The sequence below is a fragment of the Rhincodon typus genome, chromosome 28 (genome assembly GCF_021869965.1).
Source record: "Rhincodon typus isolate 14 chromosome 28, sRhiTyp1.1, whole genome shotgun sequence".
Lineage (NCBI taxonomy): Eukaryota > Metazoa > Chordata > Chondrichthyes > Orectolobiformes > Rhincodontidae > Rhincodon > Rhincodon typus.
Genome location: NC_063359.1, coordinates 15,690,193 through 15,711,143, shown reverse-complemented (window position 1 = coordinate 15,711,143; position 20,951 = coordinate 15,690,193). Strand labels below are relative to the sequence as shown.

General features: G+C 39.4%; 1 protein-coding gene across 1 annotated transcript in view; it reads left to right on the top strand.

The window, feature by feature from the left end:
* Nucleotides 1-20,951, top strand: part of LOC109926711 (probable voltage-dependent N-type calcium channel subunit alpha-1B) — a 235,086-nt gene that overhangs the window by 180,658 nt on the left and 33,477 nt on the right. The window contains exons 13-14 of the mRNA XM_048613606.1: nt 13,208-13,304; nt 15,566-15,671. Of these exons, the coding sequence (XP_048469563.1) occupies nt 13,208-13,304; nt 15,566-15,671 (203 nt within the window). The remainder of the gene's footprint in view (nt 1-13,207; nt 13,305-15,565; nt 15,672-20,951) is intronic.

The window sequence follows — 20,951 nt, the reverse complement described above, 5'->3', positions numbered from 1 at the left end:
ATTAGGAGTCTAGCCCAAGACCTTATATAGCAGAGTGGCTTGGCCATGAAGAACAGTTCAATCGTGTTGAAGGACCCCTGGCTCTCTGAGTCTCTTTCTTTCTGCAAGCTAAAATAAATCATAAACCATAGGGGCACTGCCACCTTCACCAGCTAAATCTACTGCCACCTGCAGCCCTGGTCACTGTGGCAGGATCTTTAGTTCCTGCTTTGTGCCACCTCGTGATAACAGCTGTAAAACACTCCCAAACCATCCCCTGTCTGATGCCCGAAAATTGCAATGAAAAATAATGTCCGAGTGGCTCTTTAACAATCTCAATAGCTTGTTAACTGGTCATTTTAACAAGGAGAGTGGACTTCTGATTTTGGTGCTGTATGCCACGCATTATTGTGGAGACTGGCGCAATGATGGCATATTGCTGCGCCAATGTAATTTAGTGTTATTTTCCCATTGCATTAGGTGTGGGGGTGCAGGGTTGTTGGTGTTTGCCTGGGGTGATGGCTGTCCATGGAATCTGGTCCAGTGTAACGAGTTGAAAAATGAGTGGTATTTCATGGTCTGACCTAAAGGGAGCACATGGAAGTTGAAGGCAAAATAGGATATTTCTTTCTTGTATGGGAACCAGTTTGGAAACTGTCGTAGTAAATATAATTTAAAAATACTTCTGTTAATGACCCCAGAATTGTACAGTAAGCCTTCTGGGCTGCAGTGATTAATCATTTAATCCATGAACTCACTCTGTAAACATTTATATACATCTGACAGAAGCCTTAAGATAAATGAAGGAAAGGATTCCAAAGTGCTCCATAAAGGAAGATTTGCCTGAAGCTGACTGATTGGGTGAAAGTGAAATAAGACTTTAAAACATTGAAACAGTCTGTTTTAAAACAAACGCATGTGATTTATTGACCATCAAAGACCAACGAAGCTTTGATCAAAAGTTGTTGTGACTGATTCAGGGATGAATTTGTTTTGCCACAGGTTCTTACATTTTGCAGTTATCGGGTGATAATTTGGCATACCTTGTTATATTCAATTTTGCAAGAGCTGCCAGCCTTTGAGAAAACTGACACTGTGGGAGAAGAATGTCGTTAATACTAGGAGTCACCTGAGACTCTGGATAATCACGTCAGCAATATTAATTAAAATTAAGTTATCTGATGCATGCTGAAGGGACAGGATGGAAAGTTATTAAGGGTGATCATGCTGTCCAAGGGAAGGGTTAGTCTTAGAAAAAGCTGAAAAATTGTGGTGAAAATGCTCAACAGGTTAGACAGAATCTCTGTTGTAGAGAATCAGTTAATGGCTTGGGTTTTCTGCTGTCTAGAGGCTCCTTATTTCAGCTTGAAAAGAAGTAGTGCATTGGGATCCTACAGAATCCCCATTTTCCACTACACCTGGAATCCTACAAAAGTGTCCATTTAAATCAGAAACTTTGGATGATTTGAATCAAAATAAGTAAAATAGGCATCCAGGAAAAGTTTAGATGATTACATAAGTAAATCTAAGTCCCAAGTAACTGATAAACAGACCCTATACTTACCTCGCACACCCACAACTACACTTCCACCAGACCCCTTATACTCCCAGACTCTGACCAACCCTCACTCCTGCTGGTTCATACTGTACCCAGCCTGATGTCTCTTTTCCCCCTACCGCGCTGGACCAGACCCAACACTACCTGATAGTAATACTGTCCAATTCAGATCCCAGATTGAAATCTGGCTTGATGGACCATAACTTTATTTATTTGCAATGGGGAGGCAATGTCCTAATGGTATTAATTCTGAACTGTTAATCCAGAGACCCAGGTAAAGTTCTGGGGACTTGAGTTCAAATCCTGCCATGGCAGATGGTGGAATTTGAATTCAATAAAAATCTGGAATTAAGATGACCATGAATCCATTGTTGATTGTCAGGAAAATCCCATTTGGTTCACTAATGTCCTTTAGGGAAGGAAACCGCCATCTTTGCCTGGTCTGGCCTACATGTGACTCCAATCCACAGCAATGTGGTTGACTATTAAGTGCCCTCTGGGCAATTAGGGATGGGCAATAAATGCTGCCTTGCCAGTGATGCCCACATCCCGTGAATGAATAAAAGAAAAGATTGGTTACCATGATGGCTAATCATTGAATATGTTTAAACAAGGCTGCAAATGTTCTTTAAGAAAAAAATACAAGTTTATTACACAAAAAATCAAAACTTGATATTTGACAGTTCAGAATGATCCTAACACAACCAGCACTTCAAAGTTTTGAAATATTTCCCAACAGTATCCTTTTACAGATACACAGTCCCAGACAAATATTACATTGATCTCAAAACTTTAATTCATTACTTAACTGTCCTCTTACTTGGCTTCCTGAGACAGTTTTAGGTCTTTTTTCCAGTGACAATGGCCTTGAACTCCCTTTTAATTTCAAGCCTTCTTGAAGCTTGAAAACTTCTGTACAAACTCTCAAAACTTGTGGATTTCAGAAATTAAAACCCTTTTGTTAGGGTGACTGTTCTCCTGAACTGACAGCTTGATTATTCTGCTCGGAGGAAGCTTCTCTTCTGAACTGAAAACGTTATTCTTCTGAACTGAGGTCAAAATCGACGAGTGGCTCCTGGACTGTCTTCTGTGTCTGCCATGAACTCAGCAGTATAAATGTTTTATTAATTAACATCAGGCATCCTGCTAGGCACTTAACTGAATCACACACTTTCTTGGAAATGATGTACCTGGGTCACTGTTACAAATCATTTTGATATATCTATAAAAAAGAATTACCTTCACTGAATTGAAACCACAATCTAACCGCCTTTATTTATTTAATATATATATTTATCTGATGTTAGATAGATGTTATATATAAATTGTATATATAAATTTTGTTTCACATTTCTAACCTAGGAAAGATGAGGTTTGTTTTATTTGTTCAAAACTGTAGAATCTTGTGACTTTATCCTGTTAGTAAGTACCTGGAATCTCAAACTTTGTCTACTTTAAATTAAGAGGAAAGCTACACGCCCTGATCAGATCATAAAATAATTTGACATCCTTATTTGGGATTGTAGTAGAAGAGATGTGTGAAAGATGTATTGCAACAATTAAATCATACACGAATAAAATGATTGAAGGAATCAAAACGTAAAGAAGCCGGGATTAGTGAGTAGAAGGGAGAGTAAGAAAAACCCTAGAACATGCATCAAAGAAACAAATTCAGGAGAGAGGGCGACGTTAGAACTGGAAAGACATAAAAGGAAGTAAGAAAATGTGAAAGAAATATAAGAACAAAACCAAAAAGTAAATGCAAACGATGGGTTTTGTGGGTGGGGTGGATGTCTGCTTGTGATTGTTCCAGAGGTATTATTGCATCTGTCATATTGGTTAGATGCTGTCAAGTGTTGCTTCTTAAAACATTTCTTGGTTTAAAGTTGGTTTGTATTAAAACTTTTCGTCATAATGGGAAGCATCATTGTATAACAAAATTTACCAGATGCTGCCTGGACTGGAAGACAGGTCTTTTGAGGAAAGGTTGAGGGAACTGGGGCTTTTCTCATTGGGGTGAAGAAGGATGAGAGATGACTTAATAGAGGTGTACAAGATGATAAGATGCATAGATAGACTTGATAGCCAGAGACATGTTCCCAGGGCAGAAATGACTATCACAAGGGGGCATAATTTTAAGGTAATTGGGGGAAGGTATAGAGGAGATGTCAGAGGGAGGTTCTTTACACAGAAAGTGGTGGGTGCGTAGAATGCGCTGCCAGCGGTGGTAGTAGAGTCAGATTCATTAGGGACATTTAAGCAACTCTTGGATAGGCACATGGATGATAGTAAAATGAAGGGTATGCAGGTTAGTTTGATCTTACAGTAGGATAATAGGTCGGTACAACATTGTGGGCTGAAGGGCCTGTACTGTGCTGTACTGTTCTATGTTCTATGTTGTAAAATTCTCCTTTAATGCTTGCTATTGTATCTCAAACATACTTGATTAATAAAGCTAATCATGGAACACAATAATTTTCATTATTCCATCTGATTGAAGGAGGTTATGCTTTCAGGAGCTGTCATTTGAGCACAGTAATATTGAGTACACTTCTTGATGATACTTGGCTTCTGTTGGATGAGTAAGACTGTGTTACTCTTTGACTGGTGCTATTGAAATGACTGCTTTCCTCTGATATCACAAGAACGATTGTAGCCCCCCCCGTTTCTGATCAAACTGTCCATGTAGCCAGAGGATTGACAAGCAACAGCAGACCGTAGCAGATATTCGCTCGCTTTCTGGCTAGAGCTGGTAGAAACGTGGCTATAGAGTGATTTAACTGAACATGCCGTTTTGTCAGTTTTTATCTGATCCTGCTGCCGATTAGAGGGGTTTCAGATGGAGAAATCCAGGAGAAGGGATTACAATGGGTTTGCCTGAAGGACACTGCATTTTACAATGTAATGTTCCGAAATAGAGAATATCAACATGCCAGAAGAATTAAAACAGAGCTTATCTTCTTGATTATTACCACTGTCACCTGTAACATGCAAATTTACTCTACTGAAGCTGTGGGGTATAATAAGACAGTAAGGCCAGATCTTGGTTAAGAACGGAATGTCGGGAGAAATCCCAGCTCCACAAGCATGACCTCTAAAATGGTGGCCCACAGTTTGGATTTTTGGTCTAAAAGTGCAGGCTGGACTGGGATTTGGATTGGGAGAGACTGAAAAGCTGCATGGTTTCTGAGCAGGCTAGGTAAGGAAGCCTGGCTGGATGCTCCACCATTCTTCGCAAAGATTTTAACAGAACAAAAATCTTTTCTTCTCTCACATCTGCATCAATTGTCTGTGCCCCAACCATGCAATCTAAACCCATCTATTCCCCCATGGTCTCATATACTCCCTATACTGCCCCTGCACTGCTCCTATTACCTCTCACCCTATAGCACCCTACGCCCCTATATGGTTCCTCGGGCTCTTGTGCCACCCTAAACCAATCTACTCATCCGGCAATGCTTCTCATACCTCCTCTGATGCTGCACCCACCTACCGTGCCCTCATATCCTTGTGCCACCATAAGCCTATCTACCCTTCTCAGATTGTCCCTCCTACTCCCTATGCCAATACACATGCCCACAAGTACCGTTATACCCCCTGTGCCAACCTCTGCCCATCCGTACGTCTTATGTAGCCTATGTCCATACCTCGTGTCCCTTTTTCCCAAAATCGTACCTATGGCCAATTTAGCCTACTCAGTGTCAACTCATTTCCCATCTGCCACCCTTTTCCATGCAAACAGTGTTATCCAACATGGGCATTGATCAGAAGGCACCAGGACAGAAGACAAAGTTTTCATTCCATTGGTTTGTCACTATTGAAAAGAAACATACACTGAATCAAACATCCAGCCCAGTCAAAATGCGAGAATAAATTCCTTACAAAAATTAACATTTCACTTAAACATTCAATGATTCATCCAAACTATGCTTAATATCAGCATTCCCGCTAATTTTGTTTGAGTGCACAGACCTCTGAAGTCCATATGTGGCAGTGATTTTTGGAATTCGAAGTCAATGCTGTGAACAGTGTCAGCTCGCTGATCACTGTGCATGGACATTTGTAGCAGTTGTGTGGCTCAGAAGGAACGTTGTTTAATTCCTTATGACAATAAACATCTCCCTCAAGTACTTAAAAACCCTGGATCAGAATATATTTCCATTTATTAAGCAGGTGGAGCTATCCATCAATAGACTCCTCCATTGTGAAAATTATAATTTATGAAATCAGTCAGGTAGCACAATTTCTGTAGCTAGGCACTCTCAAATACCTGAGCAGTGTTTTATTTTTAACCCCAGATTGTTTTGGGCAGTTGCTTGACACCTTTGCAAGTCCCAGTGAGGTGATGCATCTTTATACGCAATCAGGTGTTTTCACAATCTCCAAGGGTACCTTACCTCTCCCAAAGGGGACTGTAACTCCACTCAATGATTGTCTATACAGGGCTTTGATGTATCTAACGAAGGGGCAGGATAAATGGACTGAATGACCTGCTCCTGTTTCTATGTTCCTGCATTGCTCCATCCCAGGATCCAATCCAAAGATTATCTTACCTCTCCAAAAGCACTAACTCTTTCCACCCCTTTCTTCTTGCTTGAACTGACGCTGTCCTTGTGCTGTATACACAGTCCTACTGAAATGGGAGGAGCAGGGCTGATTGCTGGGAGGGCGGAGGTTTGTTCTAGGAATTTGACCTAGCATTAGTGAAGGAACAGTAACATAGTTTCAAGTCAAAATGTGTGTGGCTTGGAGCGGAACATCGAGCTGGCGGTGTTCCCATGTCCCTGCTATCCTTAGAAGCAAATTACTGCAGATGCTGGAATCTGAACTGAAAACAAAAGATGCTGGAGATCATAATATGTCAGGCAGCATCCATGGAGAGAAAGCAAGCTAATGTTTCAAGTCTGGATGACTCTGTTGAAGAATTGTTGCAGAGCATCTTGTAGACGATACATACTGCTGGTACTGAATGCTATGGTGAGACAGTGAATGTTGAAGGTGTTAGGTGGGGTGTCAGTTCACGAGGCTGCTTTGTCCTCAATGGTAGAGAGGTTTGAGCATTTTTAGAGCTATGTTCATCCAGGCAAGTGGAGAGTATTCCTTCTTACCCTTCTTCTGTGCCATATAGATAGATGGTGGATCAGCTTTGATGAGACAGGAGGTGTGCTATACAGTACAGAATTCCTAGCGTCTGACATACTCTTGTAGTCAAAGTATTCCTGTCGTGTGTCCAGTTCAGTCTAAGGATAATGTAATGCCCATATTTTGAGACTTCTGATCTTTCGTGACAGGATGACACTTGTTGACAAAACGTGGTAAGCTGGACAGTTCCAAAGAGCTCATGCACCATTTACACATGTGGCTGTCAATGGTTAACCTTCCCAACAACACGACTCACTGTATTCCCATTCGATGTATACTTGTGCACTTTCTAGCAGCACCTACTGCTTCATAGATCCTGGCTGACTTCCTTCCCATTCTCTCTCTCTCCCATTGCTTAGCATATGGATGCTGAGACCGGTCATAGTTCTGAATTTTACCAGAAATTGGCTAAGTGTAAGTTTTTATTGAGGTTCATGAACGTTACTCTTCATGACACTTGTCCCAAACTCACCTAATTAACCATACACAGCGCTGCTATGCCCATTGTTCATTGCAGGGCCAATCGATCCGAGTATCAGAACCTCATCCTCAGGAAGCCTATTGTTTGTCCACATTGGCCCTGTTTGAAGAATCGGCTGCATGATATTGAAATTTGTCTTCAGTCAGGGGCTTGTGTAATGGAATCATCAGCCATGGTCACAGAGGCTAGCCCTTGTCCCTTGTAAGACATCTGGCCCCTCTTACACAGCAGGAACATGGGAGTGAACAAAGGCATGGGCATCATGGCAGCCCCCAGAGAACTTGGTGCAGAATTCTAAGATGTGGTACCGATGATTACCGATGCGGCACCCATGGGAAGCCCAAAGTCAACTGATTTTGTAATGGGGAAACCAAATTAAGATTTATGATCTGACAGAAACATCATCAGTAGTAGCCTCCCTACATTTGTGGTAGCATAATTAAGAGAAGCCACACAGGCTTTCAGATCTTTGGAACTAACAACATAGGAAGAGAAAAGGATGAGATTCTGAGGAAAGAGTGTAGGAATTTACGCAGGAATTTAAAAAGTTGGTTCTCGAGGGTAGTAATATCTGGATTATTCCCGGTGCCACGAGCTAGTGAGAGTAGGAATGGGAAGATGGAGCAGATCAACGCATGGCTGAGGAGCTGGTGCGGGGTGGGGGGAAGGATTCACATTTTTGGATCATTGGAATCTCTTCTGGGGTAGAAGTGACCTGTATAAGAAGGATGGATTACACCTGAATTGGAAGGGGACTAATATACTGGTGAGAAGACTTGCTTACAGCTGTTCAGGAGGATTTAAACTAGTAATTTTGGTGGGGGGCAGTGGGTGTTGGGGTGTGGTGGTGTGGGGTGGAGAGGTGGGGCCCAAGGTGACAGTGAGGAAAAAGATCAGTCTGAGACTGTTGCAGATGGAGAAAGGAGCAAATCAAACAGTCAGGGCAGACAGGAACAAAGCAGAGAACGGTGTCAGACTGATAAATTAAACTGTATTTATTTCAATGCATGACGCCTAACAAGGAAGGCAGATGAACTCAGGGCATAGTTGGAAACATGTGACTGGGATGTCATAGCAATTACTGAGACATGGCTCAGGAATAGACAGGACTGGCAGCTTAATGTTCTCGGGTGTAGATGCTATAGGATGGATAGAAAGGGGTGGGGGTGTTGCAATATGGATAACATTATAGCTGTGCTTAGGGAGGGTATTTCTGAGAATACATTCATGGAAGCTATTTGGGTGGAACTGAGAAATAAGAAAGGGTTGATCACCTTATTGTGATTGTAGTATAGAACCCCACCCCACTAATAATCAGCAGGTAATTAAGAAACAAATTCATAAGGAGAGCTCAGTTATCTGTAACAATAATCGATGGTTATGGTAGGGAATTTTAACTTTCCAAACATAGACTGGGATTGCCGTGGGTGTTAAAGGATTGGATGGAGAGGAATTTAAGAGTGTACAAAAAATTTTCTGATTCAGTATGTGGATGTACCTACTAGAGAAGGTGCAAAACCTGACCTGCTCTTGGGAAATAAGGCTGTGCAGGTAACTATGGTGTCAGTGAGGGAGCATTTTGGAGCCAGTCACCATAACTCTATTTGTTTTAAAATAGTGATGGAAAAGTGTAGACTGGATCTAAAAGTTAATATTCTTAATTGGAGGAAGGCCAATTTTGATGGTATTAGGCAAGAACTTTCAAAAGTTGATCGGGGGTGGATGTTTGCAGGTAAAGGGACGACTGGAAAATGGGAAGCTTTCAAAAATGAGATAACAAGAGCCCAGATATGTTCCTGTTAGGGTGAAGGGCAAGGCTGGTAGGTGTAGGGAATGCTGAATGACGAGAGAAATTGACATTTTGCTCAAGAAAAAGAAGAAAGCATATGTCAAGTACAGACAGCAGTGATCGAGTGAACCCTGAGAAGAGTTCAAAGGCAGTAGGAGTATACTTAAGAGGGAATCAGGAGGGCATAAAGCGAACATGAGATAGCCTTTGCAAACAGGATAAAGGAGAATCCAAAGGGATTTTATAAATACATTAGGGACAGAAGAGTAAGTAGGGAGAGAATAGGGCCCCTTTAAAGATCAGCAAGACCACCTACATGTGGGACCGCAGGAGATGGGGGAGATACTAATTTAGTATATTGCAGCAGTGTTTACCATGGAGAAGGATATGGAAGATATAGAACGTGAGGAAATAGATAGCAACATCTTGAAAAATGTCTGTATTACAGAGGAGGAGGTGCTGGACGTCTTAAAACACGTAAAGATGGATAAATCCCTGGGACCTGATCAGGTGTACTCTAGAACTCTATGGGAAGCTGGGCCCCTTGCTGAGATATTGTATCATCGATAGCCACAGGTGAGGTGCCAGAAGATTGGAGGGTGGCTAATGTGGTGCACTATTTAAGAAAGGTGGTAAGGAAAAGCCAGGAAACTATAGACCGGTGAGTCTGACATTGTTGGAAGGAATCCTGTGGGACAGGATTTACATGTATTTGGAAAGACAAGGACTGATTAGGGATAGCCGACATGGCTTTTGCAAGGGAAGTCATGTCTCACTAACTTGATTGAGTGTTTTGAAGAAATAACAAAGAGAATTGATGAGGGCAGAGCGGTGGAGGTGATCTATATGGACTTCAGTAAGGTGTTCGACAAGGTTCCTCATGATAGAGTGGTTAGCAAGGTTAGATCACATGGAATACAGGGAGATTTAGCCATTTGGATACAGAACTGGCTAGAAGGTAAAAGACAGAGCGTGGTGGTGGAGGATTGCTTTATAGACTGGAGGCCTGTGACCAGTGGTGTGTCACAATGATCAGTGCTGGGTCCACCGCTTTTCGTCATTTATATAAATGATTTGGATGTTAACATAGGAGGTGTGGTTAGTAAGTTTGCAGATGATACCAAAATTGGAGGTGTAGTGGACAGTGAAGCAGGTTACCTCAAACTACAACAGGATCTTGATCAGATGGGGCAATGGGCTGGGGAGTGGCAGATGGGGTTTAATTTAGATAAATGTGAGGTGCTGCATTTTGGAAAAGCAAATGAAGGCAGGACTTATACAATTAACGGTAAGGTCCTGGGGAGTGTTGCTGGAAGAAGAGGTCTTGGAGTGCACATTCATAGTTCCTTGAAAGTGGAGTCGCAGGTAGATAGCATAATGAAGAAGGCATTTGGTATGCTTGCCTTTATTGGTCAGTGCATTGAGGATAGGAGTTGGGAGGTCATGTTGCAGCTGTACAGGACATTGGTTAGGCTACTTTTGGAAGACTATGTTCAATTTTGTTCACTCTGCTATTGGAAGGTTGTTGTGAAACTTGAAAAGGTTCAGAAAAGATATACAAGGATGTTGCCAGGGTTGGAGCATTTCAGTAATAGGGAGAGGCTGAATAGGCTGGGGCTATTTTCCCTGGAGCATCGAAGGCTGAGGGGTGACCTTATAGAGGTTTATAAAATCATGAGGGGCATGGATAGAGTAAATAGACAAGGTCTTTTTCCCAGGTAGGAGAGTCCAAACTAGAGGGCATAGGTTTAAGGTGAGAGGAGAAAAATTTAAAAGGGACTAGAGAGGGAATGTTTTCATGCAGAAGGTGGTGCATGTATGGAATGAACCGCCAGAGGAAGTGGTGGAGACGGGTACAATTAGAGCATTTAAACGGTATCCCGATGGGTATGTGAATAGGAAAGGTTTAGAGGGATATGGACTAAATGCAGGCAAATGGGACTAGATTAATTCAGTATATCTGGTCAGCATGGACGAGTTGCACCAAAGGGTCGATTTCCATGCTGTACAACTCCATGACTCTATGACTGTTACTTTGTAGAGCTTAGAGCAAAACCAGCAAAAACTCTGTACCATAAGCTGTGACTGATTTAGGTTGTGATTGTGTCATTGCATTTGAAAATAAGAATGATGCCCACAAACAGGAGTTACACTTCGAAAGCTTGACTTTGATTACCAGTGGATAGTAGGTGGTGAATTGAGTTCACGCTGTCTTCCAGTTGTGATTCTGAATGTGGCAGTCACGCTAAATCATCAGCCTCCTAACATATAAACAAGGAAAGGGATGACTTGTGCTCGATAGTCCTTGCTAGAGTTTGCCTCTGATAAAAATGGTTTCTCTGCACACATTGGCAAAGTCCCTCTGATTAAATATCATTAAATACTTTGTCGTCTCTGCCTCATTTAAAATTTTGATTTTGATTTTTTAAAATTCTTTCACTACACAAACATCAATGTATCTCCCATTTAATTCATCAAAAATGTGCAAGCAGAACAAAAACAGAGTTTTTTCCTTCAGGTTTGCACTTTAAAGAGTATTAAAAGAAAAGTGAAAAATGTTTGCGGTCATGTACACTTAAAGGAATCAATATTCATACTGGATGCAAAAATGACTGTCACTTCCTAACCATTTATTTCTGCAGATTACTTGGACAAGGCAAACTAAATAGTGGAACTACTAAAGATAAAATCTACATTTGGTATATAATTTTAAAAAGCAGAAAGCAATATCTGTGAGGCTTTTATTCAAGAATAACAATCCCAGTTATTTGAGAATTAAAATTTGAAAATACAGCCCACATTGTTCTTTTCAAAAGTTAACAGATATCAAAAATGATTAATTCATTCAATATTTTAAACTGGAAATTTATCATAGTTTCATTTTGTTTTTCATTTATTATTAATTCACCATCAATTAATCCATGTAGCCCTGGACCAATATTTTGGAGTGCTATGATACTTAATTGTAATCATTGTGTGCTCATTTTGATTTAATTTTGAATATGTTAATGTTAAAACCAATGTTGTCTGGATTGCACGTTTAAAATATTTGCATTGTCATTGTGAATGTTGTGTTCATGATCGTCGCTTCTCATTGTTTCCTTAAGAATCGAGTGTAAGTATAGCTTTTGTCATGAAGTGTCTGGGGTTTTCAATCAATAATTACTTCACAAATTTTTTTTTGTATGAATAGAAGTTATTATAGAGTGAAGTGTCCAAATAAATACTTCAGTTCCAAATCTTTTGATGTCCCTGGCAAAATCCTGAAAATGAAAAAACTTTTCAGGAGTTTGTATCATTCATAGCTTCTCCCAGAAAAGCTTATAAATTGTATAGAGCTGGAGCTGTCACCCATCCAGTGGTACAAATGCTCTGTATTTTTATTAAAAGTTTAAGTACTGTGACTCGTGCATGTTTGTGTAAACGTTTGGAAGAAGAAGCCAACAATAAAACATGAATGAGAACACTTAAAATTCTGAGGTTATGACGTAAATAAATTATTTTAAATATATATGCTTACCGGTGCAAATGCAGCCTGATAACGAAATACAGTTTGTTTAATGAGTATTTATTTCTTAATGTCCCACTTAGAAGTATTTACTTTCTTGTTCCATAATCAATTATTCCTGCATGTACTGTGCTGTCTCTTTAGTTTGTGTGAACCAATCAATTCACTGATAAGTTTTGTTTCATATAAACTCATTTCTAATGCTCATTTTCTAACTTGTGAAATTCTTTTTCCAGTTACCGGATTCATTATAAGGATATGTACAAATTGTTGCATATTATCTCACCACCTCTTGGCTTAGGAAAGAACTGCCCACATAGGTTGGCCTATAAGGTTTGAATTTAAACTGATAAGCAGAATATCCAAAAAAAACTTGACTGCCTGCATCTGAATAGGAATGATTGACTTGACCATCTCTTCTGTTCAATTCAACGTTTTAGCTTTTATGAGTTTGCTAGAGATTTTTTGGCATGCTGACTTGAAGTATGTTCTCTGACAGGAAGCCATCATCCCTTTTATCATGTACTAAGCTGTCAATCATTCCTTATTGAAACAGGGATTAGGGAGTCTAGATTTCATTGCGAGAAGGCATATTCCAATGCAAAGCCTGTATTTGCACTGGAAAATCTTAACACTTCCATTTTGGAATCTAATTAACCTGGATTTCTGTGTTTCTTTTCCTTTTTTGTTTTTGTTCCCTTTTCTGTTTTGTGTTTTTGTCTTCGCTTTTGCTTCACTTCTTTTCCAAAGTGGGCGCATCACTTACAATGACATGTATGAGATGCTGAGACACATGTGTCCACCCTTAGGCCTGGGAAAGAAATGTCCTGCAAGAGTCGCCTACAAGGTAGCATATAAACCAAGCACACACAAAACAACTTTTGCGTGTCAAATCCAAATCTGTGTTTTCCTGTACGTGCTGTTATATTTACGTAACCGTGTTCATGTTTTTCCATTTTCCAATCAGAAGTCGCATTGTCAATCATGATTTTGATCTGTCTGTGTTTTGTGAAATTGAACAGTTTTTGTTTAGTCAATAAAGAATGTTATTTCATAAAGTGTTCAATTACATTTTATAGATACCTAAATAGGATTTTATTCTAATTTCTATTGCATTTCAAACCCTAGTCTATAAACAATGGTAAATACTTAATTAAATGAAGAATTTTTCTATGCCAAATTTTGTCACTGAACCTGCATACTGCTTTGAATTGTTGCCTTTTTAACGGAAGCAAATAAATTCCGCTGCTTTTTTTTAAAAACATGCTGATATGTAGTATCATACAGCTATAGAAAGTATTTCAAATAATGGAAATTTGCTCACACAGTGAGGCTGACAACAATGGCAGCACCCTGTCTATAACAACCATAATGAGTTCCAACAGAAGTGTGCAGACCAGTGATCCAGAGCTTTCTAAAATAAATACTAAATCACGTTTCTATTATATACGTTAAATTGAACGACACAAACAGGGGTGTGCAAGTAATTTGTGTGTTAGTTCTTGTGTCTCGTGTCCAAAAATGTCCTGTCGCAAGCCACTTTTCTTTCATGTCTCACCTCAAGTGTCCTTTCTTTGCATCTCTTTTGATTTGTGAAGTCACCCAGCCATTTAAAATTAATGTAAGAATCTGTTTTGTTTATTTTTTCAATAAAAGTCAATGCCACTTAAAAACGTTGATTTCTGAAACCAAAAGGTATGAAAGGGAGTTAGGTGTGGAATTAACAAAATAACGCATAAGAATTACATAGAGAAAGAGAGAAGTACGAAGGGTGGAAGCAAACAGTCTTCTATAAGAAGATCATAGAATTAGAGAAATTGGGATGTAATTAGAGACGGGCACAAGAAGAGAGACACTTTGATTTTATATTCCCCATAACTGCAGCAACAAAAGAGCTGAAATTTTAGATAAATCAACCATAAAGATCTTTCTTGATAATTGTGCATTACATATTCACTCATTACCATCGGCATTTAATTGTTTATAAGTTCAGCAATTTATTTGCAGTCACAATAGCTAGTAAATATAACAGCACATTTTTAGTTTAGAACTTGTAGATGTGCAATGGAACATTGTGATTGTATCTACCTTGTACTATATACAGTGACAATATTCCATATTTAACAGTTTGTATTGAAGATTATATTGTTACAAAGATCTTTCTCTTTATTTTACTTCTCTGTCCTTTTACCATTCGCAAAAAGACCTTTCTTTAAATCATATTGTGTGGCAAAAATTCAAAATCTGCTTTTTCTTATTATTTTAAAATTCAATTGTAAATCTGAAGTTTGTTCTCTTTTTCTTCCGCAATCGTATATCATTCTGTCAGGTCTTCAAAGTCTCTTCAGAACAGAAGACAAATCCCTGTACAGTTCATGTGCCATTGCATTCTAGCATGGACTAAATGGCTAGTCTTTTGAATTGCATGCAAGTCTGTGCCTGTTTCTGCTCTATTGGGGAACTCTCCATCTGTCTGCTCATTGCTATGCATTTCTCTCTCCCTCTCTGTCGCTCACTTCTCTTGCTCTCGAATGGATTCACACTGACTCTATTTCAGTAAGTTGTTTGATGCATTGTGTTGTATTAAGACTAAAGATGCTCACTTGTGTTAACTCCTGGTCTGCTGATTTGAACTAGTGTCATAGTTCTTCCTGGGTTTGCAAAAATTGTGAACCTGTCTTCTTTCAAGAGCTTTATCGGCTAATTATTTTATCCTCAGAAGGTACTGGCAAGTGTATTGCTGCTTGAAGTGTTTTTTTTAATCATATTTCCATTTGTCTGATTAAAGCACAATGATTAGATACAATACATGCAGTGATTACGAGCAATCCCACTGAGGCCACAAAAAGACAAAGTCCAAGACCAAACCAAAACAATTACCAAAACAAATGTATTCTCTGTTTCCATTGTACACAATAGGAAAGTTTGATATCATTTTCCTAGCACTTTTTAAGGGGAAAGTTGATTTCAGATTTGACACCTGTTGCATCAGTAGATGAAGAGGTAACATTGTTAAAAGTGCAGCTTACCAAATGCATTGTCTGTCATTTACATTTAATGCAGTAAAACCCACTAATCCCCCATGTCCTTGTTGCTATTTGCTTGCAGCGGCTTGTAAGAATGAACATGCCAATTGCTGAAGATGGCTCTGTGCATTTCACGTCTACGCTGATGGCATTGATTAGAACAGCGCTTGATATCAAGATTGCTGGAGGTGAGTGGACAGGCTATACCACATTGGTAGTAGAATTGAGAGCATCGAATTTGACTGGAAGATTCAGCTCAAAATGTGTTAATTACAATGTATATTTCCGAGAATACAAAAAGAACTTCGACCTACCTGAGCACTTGTTATTCTGTTACAGCGTTTGAATTTGAAATGTTAGAATGCATATTACAAATCACATAATTGTTACCGTGCTGCAGAAAGCCATTTGGCCCATTATGTCTGCACCTGATCTCCAAAAGAGTGATGATTCAGAATAGGCTTAAACTATAAATGTAAGTTGATCTTTGCATTGAACAACGCTGTGTAATTTTTTTGCTGCGCTGCGGTATTGTCCCAATTGTCACAATGTTGCCATGCTTTGAAAATGTAAAAGACAATGTTCCGTTAACCTCTGTTGTCATGTTTTTCTTTCTCCCTGTGATTCAAACTGACAGCTTGGAACAAACGAAGAAGAACTTTAGCAAAAAAAAAACTGTGCCTGCTTTTCTCTTAGTTCCATTTTAAAATGGAAAGAGGACACTCTTTTGCTCTGTTACTTTCAGGCAATGTAGCTGCAAGTTTTTTTTTTTGAAAATGACAGATGGTTGAATGTTTGGATGGATTTCGAAGTTGAAAATGGATTCAACTCATCAGATGATCTGTTGGTATAAAAACTGACTGAAAATTTTGAGAGGCTGTAAAAACAGAATATGCCTTTGATGTTTGTTGCCTAAGTTAGCCATTTAAATGATTACAATTCGTTTTTGCACTGGAGTAGTTTTGTTATCTTTCCTGTCTCAATGAAAACATGTTTCAGTTCAGGACCTTATTAGATTGTTGGAGGTTTCATTTATTGTCCCTCAGTGATTCTAAAGTAATTCATTCCTAATTAATGGCAGCCGAGATTGTCAAAGAATTTAAACAAGAAACTTGAAGTCAGCTTTCTGGAACAAGAACCTGTTGAAGCTGAACAAGGAGGCCATCAATGACAATCTTGGTCATTGAGTAGTATCTTCATATTTCAGGGGTGGCGGGGCTGGAGGTGTGAAGGTGACCCAATTAAGCAAGGTGATGGTATTCTTGAACCCATTACCTTACCACTTCCACTTGAATTAAGGTCTTGGCAGGAAGGTGGAGCTGGGGCCTTCCACTGCCATTTGTGGTCAATGAAACAAGGGAAGATAGTTTATGAAATAGATTTGACTGAGTCAGGAGTTTCATACTGATAACCATTTAATTGAGAAGCATGTATATTCCTGTTGTTTCTATTCAATTACAGTCCTGTATTTTCAATGAAGTTAAACATTTTATTCTTGCTGCAATGGATATCTGACCTAATAAAACATCGGGCTTCTTGTTCAGCATTATAAAATAGGCAATGAGAATGCAAATAATGAAAGTCATTCGGGGAGGCAGTGGCATTGACATAATGTCATTGGGCTAGTAGTCCAGAAACTCAGGCTAATGTTCTGAGGGCATGGGTTCCGAATCCCACCGTAATATTTGAATTCAGTAAAAATGTGGAATTAAAAAGCTAGTTGAATGGCAGCCATTATTGTACAGGCCCATCTGATACACTAATACCCTTTATAGAAGGAAATTGACCATTCTTACTTGGTCTGGCCTCCATCTGACTCAAGACCCACAGCAATGTGCCTGACACTTAGTTGTCCTCCCGACAATTAGGGATGGGCAATAAATGCTGACCTGGTTAGCAACACCCATATCCCATGAATGAATTAAAAAAAAGAAAATTTTCACAGAGTGACCTATAAAAGTCATCACATACCTTCCCCATTAAGTGCTTTGTGGCACACAAGGTAGCATCTGTACTTCTGGGTCAGGAGTTCGAGGTTCAAGTCCCAAAATGTGTCAAAACAAGTCTGAACAGATTGATTAAAAATACTTGCACCTTCCACATATCCAAGAGTTTGGACTTCCCAAGGATAATAAGTTTCCTAACTAGTTCTAATAATCTAATGATGTTTATGAAGCAGATTAAGCCTGGATGTGTAGCTTTTAATAACTGTCAGGAATCCATCCTCATGTATGTGTAAATAATTGAGTCACAGCATTGTTGGTTTAGTGATATCAGTAGGCATGCAAGCATTTAAGCTGGACGGACTAAAAAATATATTTAGGGAAAAATATGCAAACCAAGTGAAACAATCATTTGAAATTTGTCAATAAAATTAAGCCTCTACAATATCCACTGCAACCTGCAGTCCCTGATGTAAGTCCTATCACTGAGGTCTTCACTGATCTTTCTCCCTTTGTTCATACCACAATGGCCCAGCAGTGCTCACTACATGAACTTCCTGATGTTTATAAATTACTCCCTTCAACTGACACAGGCTAAAGCAGCAGCTGCATGTTAACATTGTTAGGATCTATTGCTGTAACTTGCAGGTCACAACACATCCAACTCTGATTAGTTTCCCCAGTTATTGAAGGTTCTCCATTCACAAACTTAAAGTGAGTTTAAAAACATTGCTTTCTGCTTTAAGGTTAAAATTGTTAAATTCAAATTTGCTCATGTACTGTGTTATTTATACTTACTAATTCTATTTATGAATCTCTTGAATTTTAAACAAGCATATAGCTTTACATTAATATTAGTAGATTGTTGTGTATTTTTCATTAATGTTAGTGAATGGGGGAAAATATAGACCAGTATTCTGAAAAACCGAATTGGAGCTCGTTTTTCCAACTCAGAAGGTACTTGTGTCCGTATGTTTATAATTAAATAAAGAATGATTCCGAATGGAGGAATTATGAGAGTCACATCAGGAAATTTACTGAAAGTTCCTCAATTCAGCCACAGTGGAAACCTTTATTCCAAGTGAAAATATAACTTTCCATCATAGAAAACAATAATAGATACTGCAGTCAACTTGAGTCAGTAATAAGAAAATCATAATTACATAGTAATTGGCAACTAGTGATAGTAATTGAATAATAGAAATGTAAGTAGTCAAAAATCTCAATACATCTGACAAAACTAGACTTATTAGCACTCTTCATCAAATTTACAAATTATCTTGGTTATCTTTTACCAGAGAGTAAAGGTCTCTAGTACCTTTTTTGATACCCAGTTGTATTTTGCAAATCATAAGACAAGTTTTTTTTTTAAATTATAATTGCTTTTCTTATATTCTGGCAGTAAAACATTTTTGAGTTTGAGATGTCAGGGTGATATTGTCAAAGTTAAAATATAATTTAATTTTCAAGTTGACAATTTGAAGATTGCTGTCAGCAAGAAACCAGAGAAAAAAAAATGGCTCTGAAATCAAGACAGGTAGATTTGTTACATGATGACAGTTACCGAAAAGAACCAACCAACAAGGTTCTGAACTGACAATACATAGCAAATTGAATGGGTCTGGAATTGGCCATTACTTCTCTGCCTTTGACACAGCGCAGGAGCCAGCTTCACATATCCTGTGTGGGTGGAGCAGCAATTGACATCTGCTGCCGTGTAGTATAGATTGAAAAACTGATGCCTGTGCACAGACTCAACACGGCCTGGTCACATTATATCTCAAAGAGTGATCAAATCAGATCTATAAAGGTTGCTGTTTAAGTGAAAGCTGATCTGCTAGGAACCAGAAAAATCTGTTTACTATTCAGTGCTAAGTTCTGCTGGCTCCTCAATTTGAAGTGTCCAGAGGAGAACAAAATGCCACAAGTATGACTAATAGAACTTAAAAAAAAAACTTAACCCTTTTGTAGAACATTTTCAATTTTCAGAAGATAATTTGAAATATTTTAAAGATACTCAGTTATCATAATATCTTTATTTACTCAGAGAGTAGTAAGGGCGTGGAATGCCCTGCCTGCAAAAATAGTAGACTCGCCCACTTTAAGGGCACTTAAATCGTCATTGGATAAACATATGGATGATAATGGAATAGTTTAGGTTAGATGGGCTTCAGATTGGTTTCACAGGTCGGCGCAACATCGAGGGCCGAAGGGCCTGTACTGCGCTGTAATGTTCTATGTTCTATGCTCTATGTTCTTTATGCTGCAGTCCATCTCTCTGCAAAAATGACTGGAGATTTTTGATATGAGGCAAGCATGACATTTTTAATCATGTACTTAAATTGCACCTATTAATTGGAAGGACCACAGCTGATATTTATGATCTAACAACATCAAGTCATATTAGGGTGTCAATAAATGCTGAAGGCATTGATAAAACACACAGTGTCAACAGATAGTTAAATTCCCATTTTGACATCAATACAATATAACATGTTGACACATTTTAAAAAGCACCAGCTAAACATTATTTTGCAATATGTCAGAGAAATTAAGTAGGTGTTTGCCATGGTTATGCTAATGTAAATCATGGCAGTTAGTTAAATGATTTGAGTACTAGCAGGAAAGATTTCTCAATGTATGCATGTACATTTTTTTCTAGGATATGATAATATTTTTGTGAAAGGATTTGTGAAATGTAGTCTGTTTAATATCATATATGCATGAGGTCTGGTGACTTAATGCTGTGTGACAACAGAACAACAGAGAAGAAAGAGAGATAACAAGGTGTAGAGCTGGATGAACAAGCAGGCCAAGCAGCATCAGAGGAGCAGGAAGGCTGACGTTTCAGGCCTAGACCCTTCTTCAGAAATGGAGGAGGTGAAGGGGGTTCTGAAATAAATAGGGAGAGAGGGGGAGGCGGATAGAAGATGGATAGAGGAGAATTGAATCAGAGATAGTAGGCACTGCAGATGCTGGAGAATCCGAGACAACAAGGTGCAGGGCTGGATGAACACAGCAGGCCAAGCAGCATCATAGGAGCAGAAAGGCTGACGTTTCGGGCCTAGACCCTTCATCAGAAAAGGGGGAGGGGAAGGGGGTTCTGAAATAAATAGGGAGAGAGTGGGAGGCGGATAGAAGATGGATAGAGGAGAGGATAGGTGGAGAGGAAACAAACAGGTCAAAGAGGCGGGGATGGGGCCAGTAAAAGTGAGTGTAGGTGGGGAGTTAGGGAGGGGATAGGTCAGTCCAGGGAGGACGGACAGGTCAAGGGGGCGGATGAGGTTAGTAGGTAGGAGATGGGAGTGTGGCTTGAGGTGGGAGGAGGGAATAGGTGGGAGGAAGAACAGGTTAGGGAGGTGGGGACGAGCTGGACTGGTTTTGGGATGTGGTAGGGGGAGGGGAGATTTTGAAGCTTGTGAAATCCACATTGATACCATTGGGCTGCAGGGTTCCCAAGCGGAATATGAGGTGCTGTTCCTGCAACCTTCGGGTGGCATCGTTGTGGCACTGCAGGAGGCCCAG